This window comes from Pelophylax lessonae, assembly GCF_965119305.1.
Source record: "Pelophylax lessonae genome assembly, chromosome: 2".
NCBI classification, from domain to species: Eukaryota; Metazoa; Chordata; class Amphibia; order Anura; family Ranidae; genus Pelophylax; species Pelophylax lessonae.
This window is the reverse complement of record NC_138769.1, coordinates 509,817,127-509,838,060: the sequence shown is the minus strand read 5'-3', so window position 1 is coordinate 509,838,060 and position 20,934 is coordinate 509,817,127. Positions and strand designations below refer to the sequence as shown.

General features: G+C 42.5%; 1 protein-coding gene across 1 annotated transcript in view; it reads right to left on the bottom strand.

Moving 5' to 3' along the window:
* The window catches only part of MYCBP2 (MYC binding protein 2), a 553,924-nt gene that overhangs the window by 385,161 nt on the left and 147,829 nt on the right, over window positions 1-20,934 (bottom strand). The window contains 4 exon segments of the mRNA XM_082246610.1: window positions 14,177-14,230; window positions 14,474-14,578; window positions 15,005-15,156; window positions 18,106-18,310. Coding sequence (XP_082102736.1) covers window positions 14,177-14,230; window positions 14,474-14,578; window positions 15,005-15,156; window positions 18,106-18,310 — 516 coding nt within the window.

Sequence of the window (20,934 nt, the reverse complement as noted above, 5' to 3'; positions counted from 1 at the left end):
ATTATTGGAAAAAAAAAATAAATAAAAAAAAAAAAAATTTCTTTGGATTTATTGTCTGGGGGGGTCTAAAAAGTGTACCTGTGAAGTTTCAGCTCTGTAGCATGTCCAGAACCAGAAAAAAAAATAGAATTAGGGTTAGGGCTAGGGCCAGGGCTAAGGTTAGGGTTATTTTTAGTGCTTAGGATTAGAGGGTTAGAGGGGTAGGGTTACTAACTCTAACCCTAAGTATCTCATCGTAACCCTAACCCTATCCCCTAACACTAAACCTAACCCTAACCCTCTAACCATAACCTTAACCCTAACCCTCTAACCATAACCTTAACCCTAACCCTCTAACCATAACCTTAACCCTAACCCTCTAACCATAACCTTAACCCTAACCCTCTAACCATAACCTTAACCCTAACCCTCTAACCATAACCTTAACCCTAACCCTCTAACCATAACCTTAACCCTAACCCTCTAACCATAACCTTAACCCTAACCCTCTAACCATAACCTTAACCCTAACCCTCTAACCATAACCTTAACCCTAACCCTCTAACCATAACCTTAACCCTAACCCTCTAACCATAACCTTAACCCTAACCCTCTAACCATAACCCTAACCCTAACCCTCTAACCTTAACCCTAACCCTAACCCTCTAACCTTAACCCTAACCTTAACCCTAACCCTCTAACCTTAACCCTAACCCTCTAACCTTAACCCTAACCCTCCAACCTTAACCCTAACCCTCTAAGCCTAGACATAAAAATAACCCTAACCCTAACCTAGCCCTAACCCTCTAACCTTAAACTTAACCCTAACTCATTTTTTTTTCTGGTTCCAGACATGCTACAGAGCTGAAACTTCACAGGTACACTTTTTAGACCTCCAGACACTAAATCCAATTTTTTTTTTTAATTTTTCCAATAATTGGCTCTCTATCAAAAATGACAATTTTTAAGAACTTGTTTTGTGTGATTTGGTGTCTGGGGGGGGGGGGGGGGGGGGTCTAAAAAGTGTACCTGTGAAGTTTCAGCTCTGTAGCATGTCCAGAACCAGAAAAAAAATTAGAATTAGTGTTAGGGCTATGGTTAGGGCTAAGGTTAGGGGTTATTTTTAGTGCTTAGGGTTAGAGGGGTAGGGTTACTAACTCGAACCCTAAGTATCTCACCGTAACCCTAACCCTATCCCCTAACACTAAACCTAACCCTAACCCTCCAACCATAACCCTAACCCTCCAACCTTAACCCTAACCCTCTAAGCCTAGCCATAAAAATAACCCTAACCCTAAACTTAACCCCCTAGCCCTAACTCGTAATTTTTTTTCTGGTTCTGGACATGCTACAGAGCTGAAACTTCACAGGTACACTTTTTAGACCCCCCAGACACTAAATCCAAAGAAATTTTTTATTTTTTTAATTTTTCCAATGATTGGCTCTCTATCAAAAATGACAATTTTTAAGAACTTTTTTTGGGTGATTTAGTGTCGGGGGGGGGGGGGGGGGGTCTAAAAAGTGGTCCTGTGAAGTTTCAGCTCTGTAGCATGTCCAGAACCAGAAAAAAATTAGAATTAGGGTTAGGGCTAGGGTTAGGGTTATTTTTAGTGCTTGGAGTTAGAGGGTTAGGGTTAGAGGCGTAGGGGTAGGGTTACTAACTAACCCTAAGTATCTCACCATAACCCTATCCCCTAACACTAAACCTAACCCTAACCCTTAAAGCCCATTTTGGTCGGTTCTGGTCTGTTTGCGGTGCGTTCAACGGGGAGTTTGGTCTGTCACTGTGAAGCGGCGTAACCCTTACACTACCTGATCGATACAACATCATACCTGATCGTATACACACACTGGATGTTTTAAAGCACGTTATTCCAAACAATTTAGGAATGTTAGGCGATTTATGCCCTTTATGGATTAAAACCAGACTCTGCGTCAACTACGTAATTTTCCATGGGAGTTTTGCCATGGATCCCCCTCCGGCATGCCACAGTCCAGGTGTTAGTCCCCTTGAAACAACTTTTCCATCACTATTGTGGCCAGAAAGAGTCCCTGTGGGTTTTAAAATTCGCCTGCCTATTGAAGTCTATGGCGGTTCGCAATGTTCGCGAACATTTGCGGAAGTTCGCGTTCGCCGTTCGCGAACATTAAATTTTATGTTCGCGACATCACTACAGAGCACCAAATTGAGGTCCCAAGGTGGTAACAGAGACCGCACTGGAGGGGCCTAGTGCCCAACGACCTGAAGAAAAGTATGCACCAGGAAGTGTGTGGCCAGGGGCCGTTGAAAGAAGACCGCTAAGGTCTTGACCCTTGATAGTACGCAAGGCCAGTTTCTGCTCAAACCCCTGTTGAAGGAAGGTCAAGATCTGAGCCACCGTAAAAAAAAAAAAAAAGCGAGAATGAACCCCAAAAGATTCAAACCACGCAATGTAAGACCTTCCTAGAAGCAGATTTCCTAGCTTTTAAAAGCTTTGGAATCACAGACGCAGACAAACCTCTATCCATCAGCACTTGGCGTTCAACAGGCAAGCCTTTAAAGCCAGTACTGTAAAGAGGATGGAAGATTGGTCCTTAGGACAGCAGAGCCTCCCTGAGAGTAAGCTTTAAAGGAAAGTCGGCAACTGGCAGCACCAGATCAGCGTACCAAGTACGGCGAGGCCAGCAGCCACTAAGATGACTGGAATCCCTTTATGCCTCGATCCTGCGTAGAAGTATTGGCAGAAGCTTGAGAGGAGAGGAGGGAAGGCGTAAATCAGACGATACTGACCCCACGGGCCACCAGTGCATCTGTGGCATCTGCCAGAGGATCCCTTTACTGAGCCACAAATATTAGCACCTTTCTGTTGAGCCGAGATGCAAACAGATCCACTTCGGGGATGCCCCACTGGAGACACTGATGAAACACCTCTGGGTGAAGGGACCACTCCCCTTGGTCCAATGCCTGCCGACTGAGATAATCCGCCTGCTAATTTTCCACCCCTGGAATGTGTACAGCAGACAGGATTGCTCTGAGTTCCAAGACATTAAATCAGTAGTCTGGACCCTTCCAGTGTCCAGAGTACCTAAACAGAGCTTTTGCCAAGGACATCTCACCAGCCGGATAGGCTGGCATCCGTGGTGACCACCGTCCAATACAAGTGGAGGAAGGATTTGCCCAGATGAAGCGCCAGAGCATGAAGCCACTATATCAGGAACTCCTTCAATCTCTGGCTCAGTCGGATCGGATTGTCCAGAGACCGCAGATTCTTGTCCAATTTGGCCAGAATCTCCCTTTGCAGGGACCTCGTATGGAACTGTGCAAAACAGAACCGCCTCAAAAGGTAGACACTATCAGGCCCAGCACCCGCTTGCAAGTCCTGAGGGATGACCATCTGCTGGACAGCAGGAGACGAATTGCAGCCTGCAATTTCTGGAGCTTGTCCAGAGGAAGGCGCACTTGGCTAAGGCAGAGTCCAGAGTCAGACCCAGATAGTCCAGCTTTGTGGACAGAACCAGAACAGACAATTGAAAATTCAGAATCCAGCCGAACTCCTTCAGAGTTCGGATCGTGATTTCCAGGTTTCCCACCAGAGCAGTAGGAGACTCTGCTCGCAGAAGGTCGTCCAGGTAGCCCAGTACTGGGATGCCCCGATATCTCACGGCAGAGCGGAGGAATCGCTGGTGACCGGCACATATTGCAATCTGAAGAGAAGCATCCTTGATGTCGATTGAGGCAAGAAAATCCCCCTGATGCTGGGATGCCGCCACCGAGCAAATGGACTATATCCTGAACTTCTGCACCCGCACAAAGCAGTTTAGCACCTTGAGGTCCAGGATTGGACGCACATTGCCTTAGTTCCTGGGAAACTGTAAACAGGTTTGAGTAAAAAAAACTGAAACGTTCCGAAGTCAGGACAATCACCCCTTGAAGTAACAGGTCTTGTACCACCCCAAACAGATCCTGTAAATGGTCCGGGGAAAGGCGCAAATTGGAAGGAAAAAACCTTGCCGGGGGACAAGAGCAAAACCCGATATTTTAGCAAGACCGAATTACTTCGTGGACCCACTTGTTTTGTACCAGGGAAGTCCACGGGTCCAGAAACCAGCAAAGACGTCCCCCCCCACCCCCGATACGGGTGAGGGTGCACCTTTATGCTGAAAGAGTGTTGTCCGTGGGTCTAGAGAAGTTTGCTCTCGGCTTCCCAGATCAGTTTTGTTTGGAGGTCAAGAGGAGACCCTGAAAGGCTTTGAGCCCTTGTCAGTCGACCCGGAGGGATGAAAAAACTTCCTTTGAGCCGAGGAGGGCGGCCAACATCAATGACTAGGGTCCTTACCTTTAGTGAGACTTGTAATGATGTCATCCAGGGTAGCTCAAAACAGTTGATCTCCTTAAAAGTGGATTGTGGATCTCACAGGAAAAAACCAGGAGAAAAATTTCTATCCAAAATGAAAACAATGCCAGGACCAGAGATCCCAGCAAGAACTAGGTCCTTACTCCTGACTAGACAGAAAAAAAAAAAACAAAAAACAAAGTACCTATAGCAGAGAGAGGAAGTATACCCCCCTGGGACTGCCCATAGGCATGGCCAGATTTTTTTTCTGCCTAGTGTCCTACTCCTGTAGGGGGCAGTATAACACAATGGTTAAGAATATCAGGAGCTGTGTCAGTCAACGAACGAGGGAGAAACTAACATTTTATATACTGCAGCTTACTGGCTTTTAGATGTGGTGGCGGCATTCATTTACTTTATTTTTTGAGGAATTTTTTCTTTTGTTTTCACCTAAATCCTTTTAATAACACGCTTCCTATCCCTAGGTGGCTATACTCTGCTCCTGATCATCTATGGAGGAGCCATGGTTGTCACCCAGGTTGCTACACTGACTTGGACTTTAAATAGGTTTTTCTCTTTTCAGCTCCATTAGGTATTAGTAGTTTATAGAAGACACCACCTTAGGTTTGGAAATTCTTAAAGTATTCCCTGACATAGAATAGATACCATCTTGTTAGGTTTTTAAACACCTCACTATAATTTACATTCATCCCAATGGCAAAGCTGGCTGGCCACATACTAGTAGGAAGTTAATTCAAAATTTTTCACTTAAGAATGTTTGTTCAATTTTCTAATTCTTAGCAGGTTCAAATCAATGCTTGCTTTTCACCACAGTGACGAGGAGCAGGATTGAAAATATTTCTCTATTGAATTAATTGCCAACAGAGAATGTGGTTTGTGTTCACCATTACATTTTGGAATGAATGTAATTTTCCAAAAGGCAAACCATTTTGATGTACTTTTGAACGACAATGGTCAAGACATCAAATTTACATTCATTTGAAAACCTACTGTGCATGGCCAGCTTTGATTCTGCGTGGCTTCTAATAGCAAACAAGGTGGTAGCGGCCATGGCTCTGGGTAAGACAAGAATTTTGGAAGGTAGGTCATATATCTTGAGTCCCAGTGAGTTATAAGCTAAAGACTTATTTTCTTGATATCACACCTTTAGACCTCTTAAATGTCAATTCACAAAGATGCATACTATTAATAAAGCTGGCCATACGCCAGTAGAATATCAAATATCAAAGGTTTAAAAAGAAAATCATAAAAATTGGTTTGTCAGAATATTCTGTACCATTATGGACTCAACACAGTTTGTATGAAAGCCCTAAAAATAATGTTTGACTGAATGTTTCAATTCAATGATCCATTTTGGGGATGCACATGCGCATTACAATAAGATTTTTACTGAACAAAGACCACATTCACAATTCGCATTTTGTTTTGGGGGGGAAAAAAAATTCCATTCTTCGATTTTCCTCATCACTATGGTTGAAAACATTTGTCAAATGGACCCCGTAACCATCAGAAAATGGAAACACTTTTTTTAAACTAAATTCTACTGATGTATGGCCAGCTTTAGCCTGCTCTTCCACTGCTAGTGCTATAAAACGGTCAGTGTCATTTTTCATACAATCAATTCATAAACATTACTGCACAGTTCACCACTCTTTAAAATAACACTAGGTTCTGGCTGGTGATACCTGGGAGCTTCAATAGCTGTCTATGTAGGGGAGCAGTAAAAAGGAGCAGGTTGAGGTGGTGGTAAAATAACACTTCATGAGACTGATGATTTATAAGTAAGGCAACATATAAATGTTCATTTTATGTCAAAGTAAAGATTACAAATCTTGGTGATATTTCCATTTGTGAATTGAACATTTAACAGTGATGTTAAAACACATCTCAGTGAATAGTGAATTAAGCCTTAAAGGTAAAAAATATTAAAACAATTAGGGTCCTTTCACACAGGTTTTTCGATCAGGTCCGCCTGTCAGTTTTTCAGGCGGACTTGCCTGGACCCTCTAGTCTCCCCTACGGAGCCACGGTTGTCAGCTGACCTTGCCCGCAAAATCCAGAGTGATGGTGGTCTTACTTTCCATCAGTCTGGCGGATCGGATAGGATGAAAAAAGAAGGACAGGCGGTCTGTTTCCATCTGATTTCTCCATCCATCTGATTTCTCCATAGATGACAGCAGGACTGTGTCCGCTCTGCACAGCAGAGTTTCATATTAAAGCATGCATTTTTTGGCTCATTCATAAAATGTAGCAAATGAGCCCGCACTAGTACCCTCTGCTTATAACAGCAAAGGGAATCCTGTGACAACAGATTTTCCTCCTGATTTTTCTTTTTAATCTCAATTTCTTTCAAAGCCTGCATAGCTGTCAAAGTCAAGCATAGCACAATGCACATTTGTAAAGTGCACCACCTATGAGTATTGTTATGCAGTGGTTTGGACAAAGCACAGCCACAACACTGCTTTTTAAATGTTTATAAGCTGTTAAGTACCAGAAAAAAAAAAAAAAAAAACTGTATATAAAATAGATGGCAAACTGCATGAACATCCAATTGATACAGTATTAAAAAAACAAAATAACCTTGCGTCTTCCCAGTAAGGTTTGTTCTCTGTATTTAGAGGGTCTGTTATCACTAGCCAGTACTGGTGCATCCATCTGTGTTAGTCTGCACAAACTTACACTTAAGCTTCTGTTTTAGTAGCCTAGGCCCTGCAGTTTTGTATATTCTGATTTGGTCTAAATTAGCTTTAAAGTGTAAGTAAACTATTGTTTTCAGCCAAGGAAGCTGCAATTTAAGCCTCGGTTTAATCTGCGATTGCCATGAAGCCGCACATGTAATCCGTTATGACACCAGCCATTGGATGGTTTGACAGTTTGGTTGCGAGCACATCTGATGTGGCAGCTATCATTTCTAGCATGCCAGGAATGTTAACGATTTTTTTAAATCAATGTACTTCCGCTTTAAGTTCTGATCCCATTACTTAGACCTGATTGCAGGTGAAACAAGTACAGGCCATTTGTCTCTGCATCCTGTTTCTCTTGGTTGCAGCTCAATCTGTCCCGTTTTTTTTTTTTTTTTTTTACATGTCACATACTAGGAGTTGCTTGAGTTAACAAGTCTCCTATGCATTCAGCAGATTTAGTAAGCATCAGTCGCAGCACCTTGGGGAAATTTACTACCAGGTGCCAACGCAGTATCCTTCAGTTTGCGCTCTTTCCGGAGTCTGAACTGTCCTCACAGTTACTGCTCTCTCCTGGATAGACATTATACTGTTTTAATAAAGTTTTTTCTACAGGAGTTACCCTGGCAAGATTTGGCAAGAAGTCCCTTATGACCCATGATGGCACCAAAAAGGCCAATATGGACCAAGTTACATAAAACCCCTTAAAAAAATAGGCCCATACAGAAATGTATTTCAGCAATTAAAAACATTTTAAATGACATTTTTTGAAGAATCTGCTTACTGTGGGCAATAAATAAGAATTTTCTCATTTCCATTTCTATTCTACAGCTTTTTTTGCTTAATAGAAAAACAGGCCCTACACAAACTCAAAAACCATAAAATGAGGAAGAACATGCTGACACTACAGCGTGCAGAGATTCAGACACATTTTAAATGTGTCAAAAAGGAAAAATAGCTTTTTAAATAAGTGTTCACGTTTATTTAGGCACCAATGATCGCTACCAAAGATGTTCGCTCAAAGGAAAGGAATTGCCAGAATGCCTAAATATAGGCTTGCCAGCAAAATGTTATCACTTCATAAAGCATCACTGTAATATCAACGAAAGCTGGGCATCTGCTGATCTTTAAATTTTAGGAGTCTGAGAAAATACATTTTCACATGGTAATGAGAACAGTGAAGCTCAAATAAATATGTAGTTTTAACGAGCAACGGGCCACTGTACCTCTTATGAGAAGGTGGGTTTGGGGTTTAGCCAAAAGTCAAGCTTACTGAAAAGAAGAGACATGAATGCCACTTGTCCAGATCTAGATGATAGCCTGAGAGGTTTGACAAGAGTACCATGGATCAGTATATCAGGAAAATCACATTTTTTGTAAAGCGGTGCAGAGCACACGAGCTCAAAAAATAAATAAAGGATGCAAATTCAGACGGGTAAGTTTGAGGGCACCAGAAGCTGTAATAGTGTAAATGTGTGTGTGAAGGAGGTAGGGCAATCTGACAAATCCTTAAATGGTGCTGGGCTCCAGGACATATTTGTCTCAGGGTATTTACAGATCGCTGAAATGGCTCACAAGGTCATATAACGTGTCCATCATCTGTGTCACACATCTATATTCACCACTTCCTTGCACATCCTAATTAGTGGGCCTGATTCTTAAAGTGGCCTTCCATTAAAAAAAAAAGTGCTGCAGCACTTAAACAGCAAGTATATCCACACTTACAGTTTTCTCTTAGTCCCCCCCCTGCAAAGTCCTTCAAATACCTGTTAAGTATGCTAGTGCACGGTTTAGGAGATATTCACTCTGCATGCAGCCGCTTACATCAGCGACGCATGTGATCTGAAGGTCCGGTGTATCATGCCGGAAATTCAGAGCGCCTTGCCAAAACGGAGGGCTCCCACGCACATGCGCAGGAGTGACGTCATTGCAGCTGGGGCCACTCACAGCACCGGAGCCCGCAAACCCAGAAGAAACTCAGAGAGAACATGTCCGCTCCCTCAGCAGTGACCGGGCGCCACTGTGGGGGTATCACTCTAAGGCAAGTAATTCAAAATGTGCTAGTATGCAATGCATACTAGCACATTATGCTATTGTCTTGCAGGGTTTTTTTATTGGTTTAATACCGCTTTAAGGACCCTTTCACAGAGGCTTTCCGATCAGGTTTGCCTGTCAGTTTTTCAGGAAGACCTGACTGGAAGCTCCTTGCAGCCCTATAGACAAGCAGATGTAAATGGACTTGTGCCTGGACCCATCTGTGAGTCTGTTCAGGTCAGAGAAAGATTTGCATTTTTCTTCAGACTTAAACATGACAGATCGGAGGTAGCCTGATGTAAACAGACAATGGAGGCGGTTTACATCCAGCCACTTAGGTCAACCAAGCACAAACTGAACAGGCATGGACATGAAATAACTGACAACCATCCCCGTTCAGCTCTGATTCAGCTTGGGATCTGCTGATGGATCCCCTGTTGATTGGAGCAGACTCTGCTCTATGTGGAAGGAGCCTTACAGGAACCTGTAGCTCTTGGATATTAACCACTTGCCGACAGCGCTATAAAAATTGGCCTGGTTAAGAAGGTATAGGGGTACAAGTCTTCAAAAATATTGGTCAAAATGTATAAAAAAAACTTCAAATAAATGTATATTGGTTGGTTTTTGTGACCGTTATAGCGCCTACAAACTATGGTATATATACTGGAATTTGGAGACTTATAATGAGACTGCGATAGTGCGGTGAGCAACCTGACACGGAGGGGGGGGTATGACTGCCACTGACATTATTAGAGTGATCAGTGATATTATACACGGGTCACTGTTCTAATGCTACTGCCTGCAAAAGGGTTAACATCTGGGGCTAAATGTTAAATGTGCACCTGTGTGTAAAGTGTGCTGCTTTTTAGGAACAGATCTCAGTCTCTCATCCCTGCTTAGCATGCCCTAAACCGGGTAGCAGGCAGCGACATACTGTCTGCAGCATATCGCAGGCAGGACGTCCGCAAGCGGTTAAACTCATACGCTCCAAAGACATGCTGGTAGGTTAACTGGCTTCTGTCTAAATTGGCCCTAGTATGTGTATGTATAAGAGTAAAGCCTCGTACACACGCACCGATTGTCGGCCGTAAATATTCGGCCAACGTCCGATCGGCCGATTGTCGGCTTGTTAGTATGATGCTTCCGACAACCGACTGCGACTTTTCGGCCGAACAAAATCTGGTGTGCAGGCTATAAAATTTTTGTTGGCCAACAAAGAACGGCCGATCTGTCTCCGAAGGGAGGGAATCATGCTCTGCTTCAATATGTAACCGTACAGGTTGGCATTAATGGTTCCCTCGAACTGTAGCTCCCCAGTATCGGCAGCCCTAGACCATGACACTCCCACCACCATGCTTGACTGTAGGCAAGGACACACTTGTCTTTGTACTCCTCACCTGGTTGCCACCACACACGCTTGACTCCATCTGAACCAAGTAAGTTTATCTTAGTCTCAACAGACCACAGGACATGGTTCCAGTACTCCATGTCCTTAGTCGGCTTTTCTTCAGCAAACTGTTTGCGGGCTTTCTTGTCCACCATCTTTAGAAGAGACTTCCTTCTGGGATGACAGCCATGCAGACCAATTTGATGCAATGTGGGAAGGGAAAATGTGGAGGGAAAATGGCTAATCGGACCCTATTAGGACATTTTCACTTAGGGGTGTACTAACTTTTGTTGCCAGCGGTTTGGACATTAATGGCTGGCTGTTGAGTTATTTTGAGGGGACAGTAAATTTACACTGTTCTACAAGCTGTATACTCAATACTTTACATTGTAGCAAAGTGTCATTTCTTCAGTGTTGTCATTTAAAAATATATAATAAAAGATTTTGAAAAATGTGAGGGGTGTACACACACACACACACACACACACACACACACACGTATCTATAGCCAAGAAAAGCTATACCTGTGCTCAAATCCCAATAGCTTATATCTATACCTCTCTATATCTATATACACTGCTCAAAAAAAATTAAGGAACACTTTTTATTCAGAGTATAGCATCAAGTCAATTAAACTCCTAGGATATTGATCTGGTCAGTTAAGTAGCAGATGGGGTTGTTAATCAGTTTCAGCTGCTTTGGTGTTAAACAGGTGCACTAGATGGGCAACAATGAGACAACCTCCAAAACTGGAATGGTTTTACAAGTTGCGGTTACTGTTTTTCCCCAACTCATCTTGTCTACAGTTTTTCACCAGTTTTGCATTTGGCTAGGGTCAGTGTCACTACTGGTAGCTTGAGGCGATACCTGGACCCAGAGATTGCACAGGCGGTCCAACTACTCCAGAATGGTATATCAATACATGCCACTGCCCGAAGGTTTGCTGTGTCTCCCAGCTGAGTCTCAAGGGCATGGAGAATATTCCAGGAGACGGGCAGTTCTTGTATGGCCCTGTCCAGCTCTCCTAGAGTGTCCTTAATCCATCAGCAGGACCGGTATCTGCTTCTTTATGCAAGGAGGAACAGGATGAACACTGCCAGAGCCCTATAAAATTACCTCAAGCAGGCCACTGGCGTGAATATCTGACCAAACAATCAGAAACAGACTTCATGAGGGTGGCCTGAGGGCTTGATGTATTGCTCGGCACCATGGGGCTCAATTGGCATTTGCTATTGAACACTAGAATTGGCAGGTCCACCACTGGCGCCCTGTGTTTTCCACAGATGAGGGCAGGTTCACCATGAACACATGACCGACGTAAAAGGGTCTGGAGAAGTCATGGAGAATGTTATGCTGCCTGTAACATTGTTCAGCATGACCGGTTTGGTGGTGGATCAGTGATGGTCTGGGGAGGCATATCCATGGAGGGATGCAAAGCCATCTTAAGGCTAGACCAGGGCACCCTGACTGCCATTAGGTATTTGGATAAAAATCCTTGGACCCATTGTCAGACCCTACGTTGGTGCAGTGGGTCCTGGGTTTCTCCTGATGCACTACAATGCCTGGCCCCATGTAAGAGTACGCAGCCAGTTCCTGTAGGATGAAAGGATTGATACCACTGAATGGCCCCTGCGCTCGCCTGACCTAAATTCAATTAGAACATTTCTGGGACATTATGTTTCTGTCCATCTGACGCCGTCAGGTTGCACTTCAGTCTGTTCAGAAGCTTAGTGATGCCCTGGTCCAAATCTGGGCGGAAATACCCCAGGACACCATCTGTCGCCTCATAAGGGGCATGCCCCGACGTTGTAAGGCATGCATACAAAACACGTGGGGGCCATACAAACTACTGAGTACCATTTTGAGTTGGCGTTATGAAAGTTCAGCAAAATAGACTAGCCTGCTGCATCATTTTTTTCACTTTGATTTTTTGGGTGTCTTTGAATTTAAGCCCCCTGTAGGTTGAGGATTTTCATTTCCATCAAACGATGTGGCATCCTTTTGTTCCCAACACATAACCCAGTCCATATCAGTATAGATATCCAGCATGATAATTTTCCCCTTTATGATCCGATATGTTTTCCAAGTGTTCCTTTCATTTTTTGGAGCAGTGTTTTTTTTTATTAAACAAAACACAAAACCGTAAAGTAAGCCCAATTTTTTTGTAGAATGTGAAAAATGTTACGCCGAGTAAATAGATACCAAACATGTCATGGTTTAAGATCGTCGCCAATTCACGAGCGTGCTCAAATTATGATACTTAAAAATCTCAATAGGTGAGGCTTTAAAATGTTTTACAGGTTACCTGTTTGGAGTTACAAAGTCTAGTGCTTGAATTTTTGCTCACGTGTGGTGCTAACACCATTTACATATGCAGGAGCGACTTGCGTATGTGTTCGCTTATGCACGCAAGACAGAGGGATGGGGTGCTCAATTTTTTTTCAAAAATGTATTTTACTTTTTAGTTTTCATTTCTACACTGTCCTTTTATTGTTTTTCTTTTTGATCACTTTTATTCCTATTACAAGGAATGTAAATCGTCCCTTGTTATAGAAATAAGCATGACAGGTCCTCTTTATTAAGAAATTTGGGGTTAAAAAACCCCAGATCTCCAATTAACTTTTAAAAGCAAAAACAAAAAAAAATAAAAAAAAAAAAAAAAAGGTTGATGGCCGAGAACTGGAAGTAACATCGGAGGTTGCCCCAGTCCTTCAAGGACATAGAGTGAAGTAAGGCCCATCTTGGCCAGCTATCTGCCGGACCAGATTGCGTCCAGTTTTACTGACAGGCCAGGGAAGGGGGAGGGGGGCTGCGGGGGAGGACACCTATCACCACCTATTAAAAGTGATCCCGTGGCCGAGGTCATTTTTATCTAAAAGCTGGCCGCCTAACAAAAAAAGATGATGACGGGGCCATAACCCCGGTATTCAACATAAAAAAATATGACTTACATTTACAGTTAGGCATTCGGCAAGTGATTACCTTGCAAATACAGGGATCATCTTTTCCAAACACCTGGGAGGAAAAGGGTGCAACAAGAAGCAGAGCATAAAAGAAAAAAAAAAAAAAATGTCCTTTTCTATGATGGTATATCACCAGAGCTTACTATCTAAAGTATCTAACATTTCGGTAAAAAAAAAAAAAAAAAAATTGCTAATATAAAACTAGTAAATGGTTTGTATCACCATCCTGTGCCTATATTTTCCTCACATGTGACTGTTTATAACAGTTCACACCTTCCCAGGAACCACCCTGCAGACTTTGATATGCGCTGCAATAATTCACGATTAGGACTTTTTTTTTACAAGTATTCTGTAGCTGCTTATTCAGATTTGAGGCTCCAGTATCACTACTCACACATTATATATATATATATATATATATATATATATATATATATATATATATATATATATATATATATATATATGTATGTATGTATGTATGTATGTATGTGTGTGTGTGTGTGTGTGATTATATATATATATATATATATATATATATATATATATATATATATATATATATATATACACACACACACACATATATACATACATACACACACGCGTGAAAAAATAGGACTGACATCTATCAAGGCAGCGAAACTCTTACAAAAATGTAAATTTAAATAAGGTACCTTTAGCAATCCATACTAATCTGAAACCAACACCATGTGTTTCACAGAGCTCCTGAAGTTTGTAAGTGCACAGTGCAAGTGTTTACCTACAGGCTCACAGTATACATTCATAACAAATTACCAGTTATCGGGATAGTCGCCATACCTAAATTTCCATTAGGTCTATTATTATTGCCTAAAAAAGGAGAAATAAAAAATAAAATGATAGTAACAAAAATACAGCTTCTATTTAGTTTTAGAGACAAATATGGACATGAAAGATTAACTACTTATACATTTCAGATAGGAAATTACAAAGACAGCTGTCAGCAGTATCCACAAAAGGGGTTAAAAAATGACACACACACACACATATAATGCAAGTCCTAAAATTTCAGCGGTAAACTATAGCACAAACAACTTCAATAGGCAAGTTTACCTCTCCCTTCATCTATCCTGTGTCTTCTAACGACCGCCCTCTGCCTCTTGTCCTCCTGACGTAACTGAAGGTGCTCATCAATGTTAACTCCTGGCACTGGCACAGCTGAAAGATTTCCAAGACAAAAAAAAAAAAAAAAAACACAAAGTTTACCTTTTTCTCTTGAGAACTGAATAATAACACCCCCCCCCCCCCCAAAAAAAAAAAAAAAAGAAAACTAAAAAGGCAGCTGCAAATCCCCATGCAATCGACTGGTTGAAAATTGCAACTTATTTTAGACCAACTGTCAGCGCTGCTGAACCTTTTGACCTGCTACAAGATTAGTGGTATCTTCTTACTGTACCTGTAGTAATTTTAAAGCAACATGCCATGGAGGAAATGTGCTTGCATTTGAGAGCTTAGCCAAAAAGGTTTCTTCGTTATATTTACCCATTTGTACACTTTATTGTAAAGACTAAATCTAGTGAAAACCCAAATCAAGGAACAGACAGACACATGAAAATCAATAAAAGAATAAGGAAAACTTCATACCTTTACCTAGGAGCAAATCTAAAGGTATCATCTCCTTAACTGCATCAAGAATTCCTCTTTGCCGTGCTTCGTGTCCATCCAGTTCTCGAGCACAAGCTTTGCAACAGCCACACACTGCACAGCCTGACTCCCCAGAACCACAGCCACAAACTCTGCAACATAAAAATACAGCATAAAATGTGAGAAATACAAGGAATGCAAGAAAGAAAATCAGGCAACAGCATGTATCATTTGGCCTGGGACACACTTTTTTGTCTAAAGGCCCGTACACATAAGAAAATCGGAAGGGAAATTTCGCCCGATGAACGATCTGCCGATTTTCGGATTGTTAGTATGGTGCTTTCGACAGCCGATTACGGATTTTCAGACGACAAAAACTGGATGTGCAGGCTATAAAATTTTTATCGTACGTCAACACAAAGTCCGATTTTCGCTGCATTAGTACAGTTTTCATCTGAAAAAAATCTTAAGAGCAAGACTAAGGCATGCTCAGAGACGAAAGAACACATACAAAACAATTCAACACATGACATTACTTCTGATGTAGAACTCTGTCGTATGGGAAATTTCGTATGAAAACAACCTCTTCACTTTCCACGAGAATAGCATGCCACAAAAAACGGACGACAGATCATTCGATAATCTGATCGTGTGTACGGGGCTTTAGGTTATTGCTAGTATGGACATTACTTGTGCTTCTACAAAACATTCAGTCGCTCTTCACTGCTCTGCAGTACATTGTAGCATCCTGTCAATTTTTAATGGGCTACCAACACCCCACAGTGCACAAAAAGCAGACAAGTTCCTTTTTTGTTTCACACACAAGGCACAGATTATTCCTCATCTGTTCAATAAGGTGCTGAGCATTTGCAAGGTGCACTTGGGGGTCTTTCAGAATAACTTGCACTGCAACACAGCATGCTTTACTGTGAAATGTGTGGTTTTGCCATGTGTTACCATCACGTACAAATGTGAGACCAACCTTAAAAAAGCATTAGGCAGATTTCTTGAAACCCACTAAGCCTCTATCAACTACTGTCTTGGAAAGCAGAATTCAGATTCTAAAAGGCAGTTAATAACGGGGGCTATCACCACTTGTCACCAAATCACGCACATGTATGACATTTGAAGTCAAGCGGTAATACTAGGGTGATGCCTGCAGCTACAGGCATCATCCCAGTATTGTTTTTTCAGTAGACCGGCTTTTATGTAAATGCCATCTGAGCGGCTAATTACCTGTACCCTATAGAGGTTGCACAGGCATTCCAACTCCTCCAGGATGGCACATCAATACCTGCCATTGCCAGAAGGTTTGCTGCATCTCCCAGCACAGTCAAGAGCATGGAGGAGCTTCCAGGAGACAGGCAGTTACTCTAGGAGAGCTGGACTGGACCAAAGAAGGTCCTTAACCCATCAGTAGGACCGGTATCTGCTCCTTTGTGCAAGGATGAACAGGATGAGCACTGTCAGAGGCGAGCCCTCTAAAATGACCTCTAGCAGGCCACTGGTGTGAATGTCTCAGACCAAACAATTAGAAACAAACTTTATAACGGTGGCCTGAGGGACAAACGTCCTCTAGTGGGTCCTGTGCTCACTTGCCCAGCACCGTGGAGCTCGTTTGGCATTCGCCATTGAACACCAGAATTTGCAGGTCTGCCACTGGCACCCTGTGCTTTTCACAGATGAGAGCAGGTTAACGCTGAGCACATGACAGACGTGAAAGGGTATGGAGAAGATGTGGAGAAAGTTCTGCTGCCTGTAGCATTGTGCAGCATGACCAGTTTGGTGGTGGGTCAGTGATGGTCTGGGGAGGCATATTCGTGGAGGGACGCACTGACCTCTACAGGCTAGATAATGGCACCCTGCCATTAGGTATCAGGATGAAATCTTTGGGCCCATTGCTTCGCTGGAGCAGTGGGTCCTGGGTTCCTCCTGGTGCACTACAATGCCTGGCCTCTTGTGGCGAGAGTATGCAGCCAGTTCCTGAAGGATAAAGGAATTGATACTATTCAATAGCCCCCACGCTTGCCTGACCTAAAACCATTAGAGCACCGCTTGGACATTATGTGTCGGTCCATCCGACTCCACCAGGTTGCACCTCCGTCTGTTCAAGAGCTCAGTGATGGTCCACATCTGGGGAGGAAATACCATCCCATTGTCCCAATAGGAGCATGCCCCAACGTTGTCAGGCATGCATACAAGCACGTAGGGGCCGTACAAACTACTGAGTACCATTTTGACTTGCTGCAATGAAATTTCAGCAAAATGGACTTCCCTGCTGCATCATTTTTTCACTTTGATTTTCGGGGTGTCTGAATTCAGCCCTCTGTAGGTTGATAATTTTTATTACCATTAAACCATGTGGCATCCTTCCGCACCTAACACATTACTAAACCCATACCAGTATAGATATCCAGCATATTTTTCCCCATTGAGATCTGATGCGTTTTCTAAGAATTTTCTAGCAACGATTACTCATTTCGAAAAAGGGTCAGAAGGTGGCTTGGTCTTCAAAAGATTAACCAATCGTTTAGCAAGGTTTAAGCAAGTATAAATAGCTATTTAAGCATCCTCTGACCACTACTGTTAGTATAAGATTGAGCAGTGACATCAGGAGTATGGAACGACAACATGGGGGCAGGTGACACCGGCATTAACCTCTAAATAAAGTGACAAATACTGAAGCGTCTTATAGAGGTTGCTGCATTAGAATAGAGTGCAGGTACGAGAGACGGACTGCCAAGAAGATTATACTACCTCTTCTATTGCAAGGAAAGTTCTTTTTTTTTTGTTAAAGTACATAGGTCGCTTTAACAGGCTTCAAGAAGGTTTGTCTAGGTCAGAGATTCCCAAACTACAACCCTGGGGCTGTTGCAGAATTACACATCTCATGAGGCATTGTAAAACTCTGAAATTCACATACATGACTAGGCATGATGGTAATTGTAGTTCCTGAACTGCAGGGCCGTAGTTTGGGAATCCCTGTCTAGATTATTTAAATGTTTTGTTGATGCTCCTAGAATGTGCATACAAAGAGGTCTGTGTATACTGGCCAAAGGATGGAACTGAGGCTCAGTAAACACTAAATGACACGTCCATACCCTCCTGGAACACGGTCTGGGCGTCCACTGCTAACACAGCTAGCTCCATATCCAGTGCAGTCTCCACAGACAGTGCAAACCATGCAATGTTCCAACTTCCATTTATGCATTCGAGGAGGGCACATCAACGATTTCTCATCCTTCTCATCCAGCTCTTCCTCCAAGTCTTCATCCATGGCGGTTGCCATGTTTTCAACTCCAAATGCTGCTGTAATAGAATATGAAAAACAAATACAGGATAGTATCTAATGTAATGACTTCACCCTTGAAGCTAGTGGATGCTTATAAGCAAATATCAAACAAATAACTTATCTACATTAAAAGGCTGTCAGGCAGCAGAGATTCTGCTTCATACAGAGTATAGGGCTTGCACACGGGGCTGTCTAAGAGCAGCGAGTACCTCCAGGCATTTTTAGTGTGCCCAAGCTGCTATGGCAGTATGTGTCTGGATGGGGCTAAATGGTGTAATGAGCAATGCCGTATTTAGGGCCCTGAGCCCCACTGAACACAGTGCCCTAAATGTCAGCACTGCAGTCATATCCAGCAGCAATCTGACAGACTCTTACAGGACACCTGCACAGCTCCTACATGGCCCCCGTGTGCGAGGGAACTAAAGAGGTAAAGAGTTGTGGATTCTTTGCTGTGAACTTTAAAGATGAATTTCCATAATGTCTATAAGCTACAGATGTGAATGTATGAGAGTGTTATAGTGGTTTTACTGCTTGATCAGAATATGTAAATACAACGTACCAGAATAATTGTATATAACTGTCGATTACAGCATTTGTATATTAAGCCAGCATAAAGCATTTTAAGGTGGGGTGTGGGGGGAATAGTCACTGTAAAGTGGTAATGCATATAGCGGGTCCTTTATCTGCCCTTTTCAGTCCCCAACTAGTGCAGTCTTCTCCTCCTCTTCTGTGTGAGCCCCATAGCAAACAGTGTGCTGAGGGGGCATACATGACAGCGTGCTCCCAAGCCAGGCTGTGTGCGCGCTTGTCGGCACACACAACACAGCGCAGCCCAGCCCCGCCCCCCACCCCCTCCTTACAGGCTTTGACTGATAGCAGAAGCAAAATTTAATAAGGACAGATGTGCCTTTATCTAAAATCAAACTACTATCCCAGTTCCCTAAATTAACACTTTGTCTCAATATAATTTTAGTGCCAAGGTAAACAGGACATACTGCTAAATAAAACTAGTACTTTGTATCCTTATAAATAGTCGCTTTAAAATGACTACCGGTCAAACTGGATACCTCTGTTTAACCACTTTAAGAACGCTCACTGTGCGGCTACTGCGGCTCCCCTGGGTCCAGCGACGTAAGTCTACGTCGCTGGACTCCTAGTGGTCTCGGCGGCTCGCGGCCCGCTGTGTCTAAACAGTCGGGCCAGAGGAGGAGAGACGGCGATCGCCGCCTCTCTTCCCCGATTGTTGAGAAAAGTGTGAGAAGATCCGCCCACTTGTGTAAACAAAGCAGGCGGCTCTTCTCTGTGACAGATAGGGAGAGATCACAGGATTCAGCATAGCTGAACCTGCGATCTCTGTCTGTCACAGAACCCCCTCCCCCCACACACGTCAGTAAGCATGAGGCATACATTTAACCCCTTGATCACCAACAGTGTTAACCCCTTCCCTGGCAGTGTCATTATTACAGTAATAGTGCATATTTATAGCACTGATTACTGTGGTAATGTCACTGGTCCCCCCAAAAGTGTCAAAAACGTTAGGGGTCCGATCTGTCCACTGCAAAATCAGTCCCGCAAAAAAAAAAAAAAAAAAAAAAAAAAAAAAAAAAAAAAAAATCGCAGATCGCCACCATTACTAGCAAAAAAAAAATAAATAAATATTAAAATGACATAAATCCTTCCTGTAGTTAGTAAACACGATAACTTTTGCGCAAACATTCAAAATACACTTACTGCCATTTTTTCTACCAAAAATATGTAGCAGAAAAATAGGCCTAAAATGTTAAAAAATTTTGATTTTTACACTTTTCTTGGGAATGTTCTATATCAAATTGTGAAAAATGTTTTTTTTTTTTTTTTTAAGAAAGATCGCACAGGTGATCAAATGCCACCAAAAGGAAGGGGGTAAAATCTTCCGGTCTTAAAGTGGATAAAAATACGCTCATTTAGAATTTTTTTGTCAAAGACATGTAGCTAAATACATTTTGGCCTAAATATATGGCAAAAATTGAATATATTGGATATTTTTTAACAGTCAAAATAGAAAAGTACATTTTTCACCAAATTCTCGCTCTTTGTTTATCAATATCGCAAAAAATAAAGCGCAGAGGTGATCAAATACACCAAAAGAAAGCTCTGTTTGTGGGGAAAAAAAGGGACGTAAATTTCGCTTGGGTACAGCATTGCATGACCGCGCAATTGTCAGTTAACTTTGCGCAGTGCCAAGTTGAAAAAAGTGGCCTGGTCATTGAGCAGCAAAATCTTCCAGGGCTAAAGTGGTTAATGCAATCTTCCAGTTACAAAAGCAGTTTCTCAAAGAGATTGTTCAGATTTCATGTCTGAGGTTAAAGTACAAATCTCTATCTAGTGTTTACTTGCCTATTTCCAAGGCAAGTGCCATTTCTCTCTGCTGTCTAGTTCCTCTTGTCTGTAGGAGTCACTTTGGACATGTTTTCCTGACACCAAGAAAAAAAAGAGGTGACTGGGGAGGGAGCTCCAGCTGATTGACAGCCTAAGCTCTGTTCCTGTGTGGAGGAGGATGTGTCCCTTCCCTTCAATCAGTTCTCTTGTACAGTGTGTTGCTGCAGCTTCCTATCCCCTGCTTTGTCGGTCTGAAAAATCCTTTTCGTGTCTCAGTTTT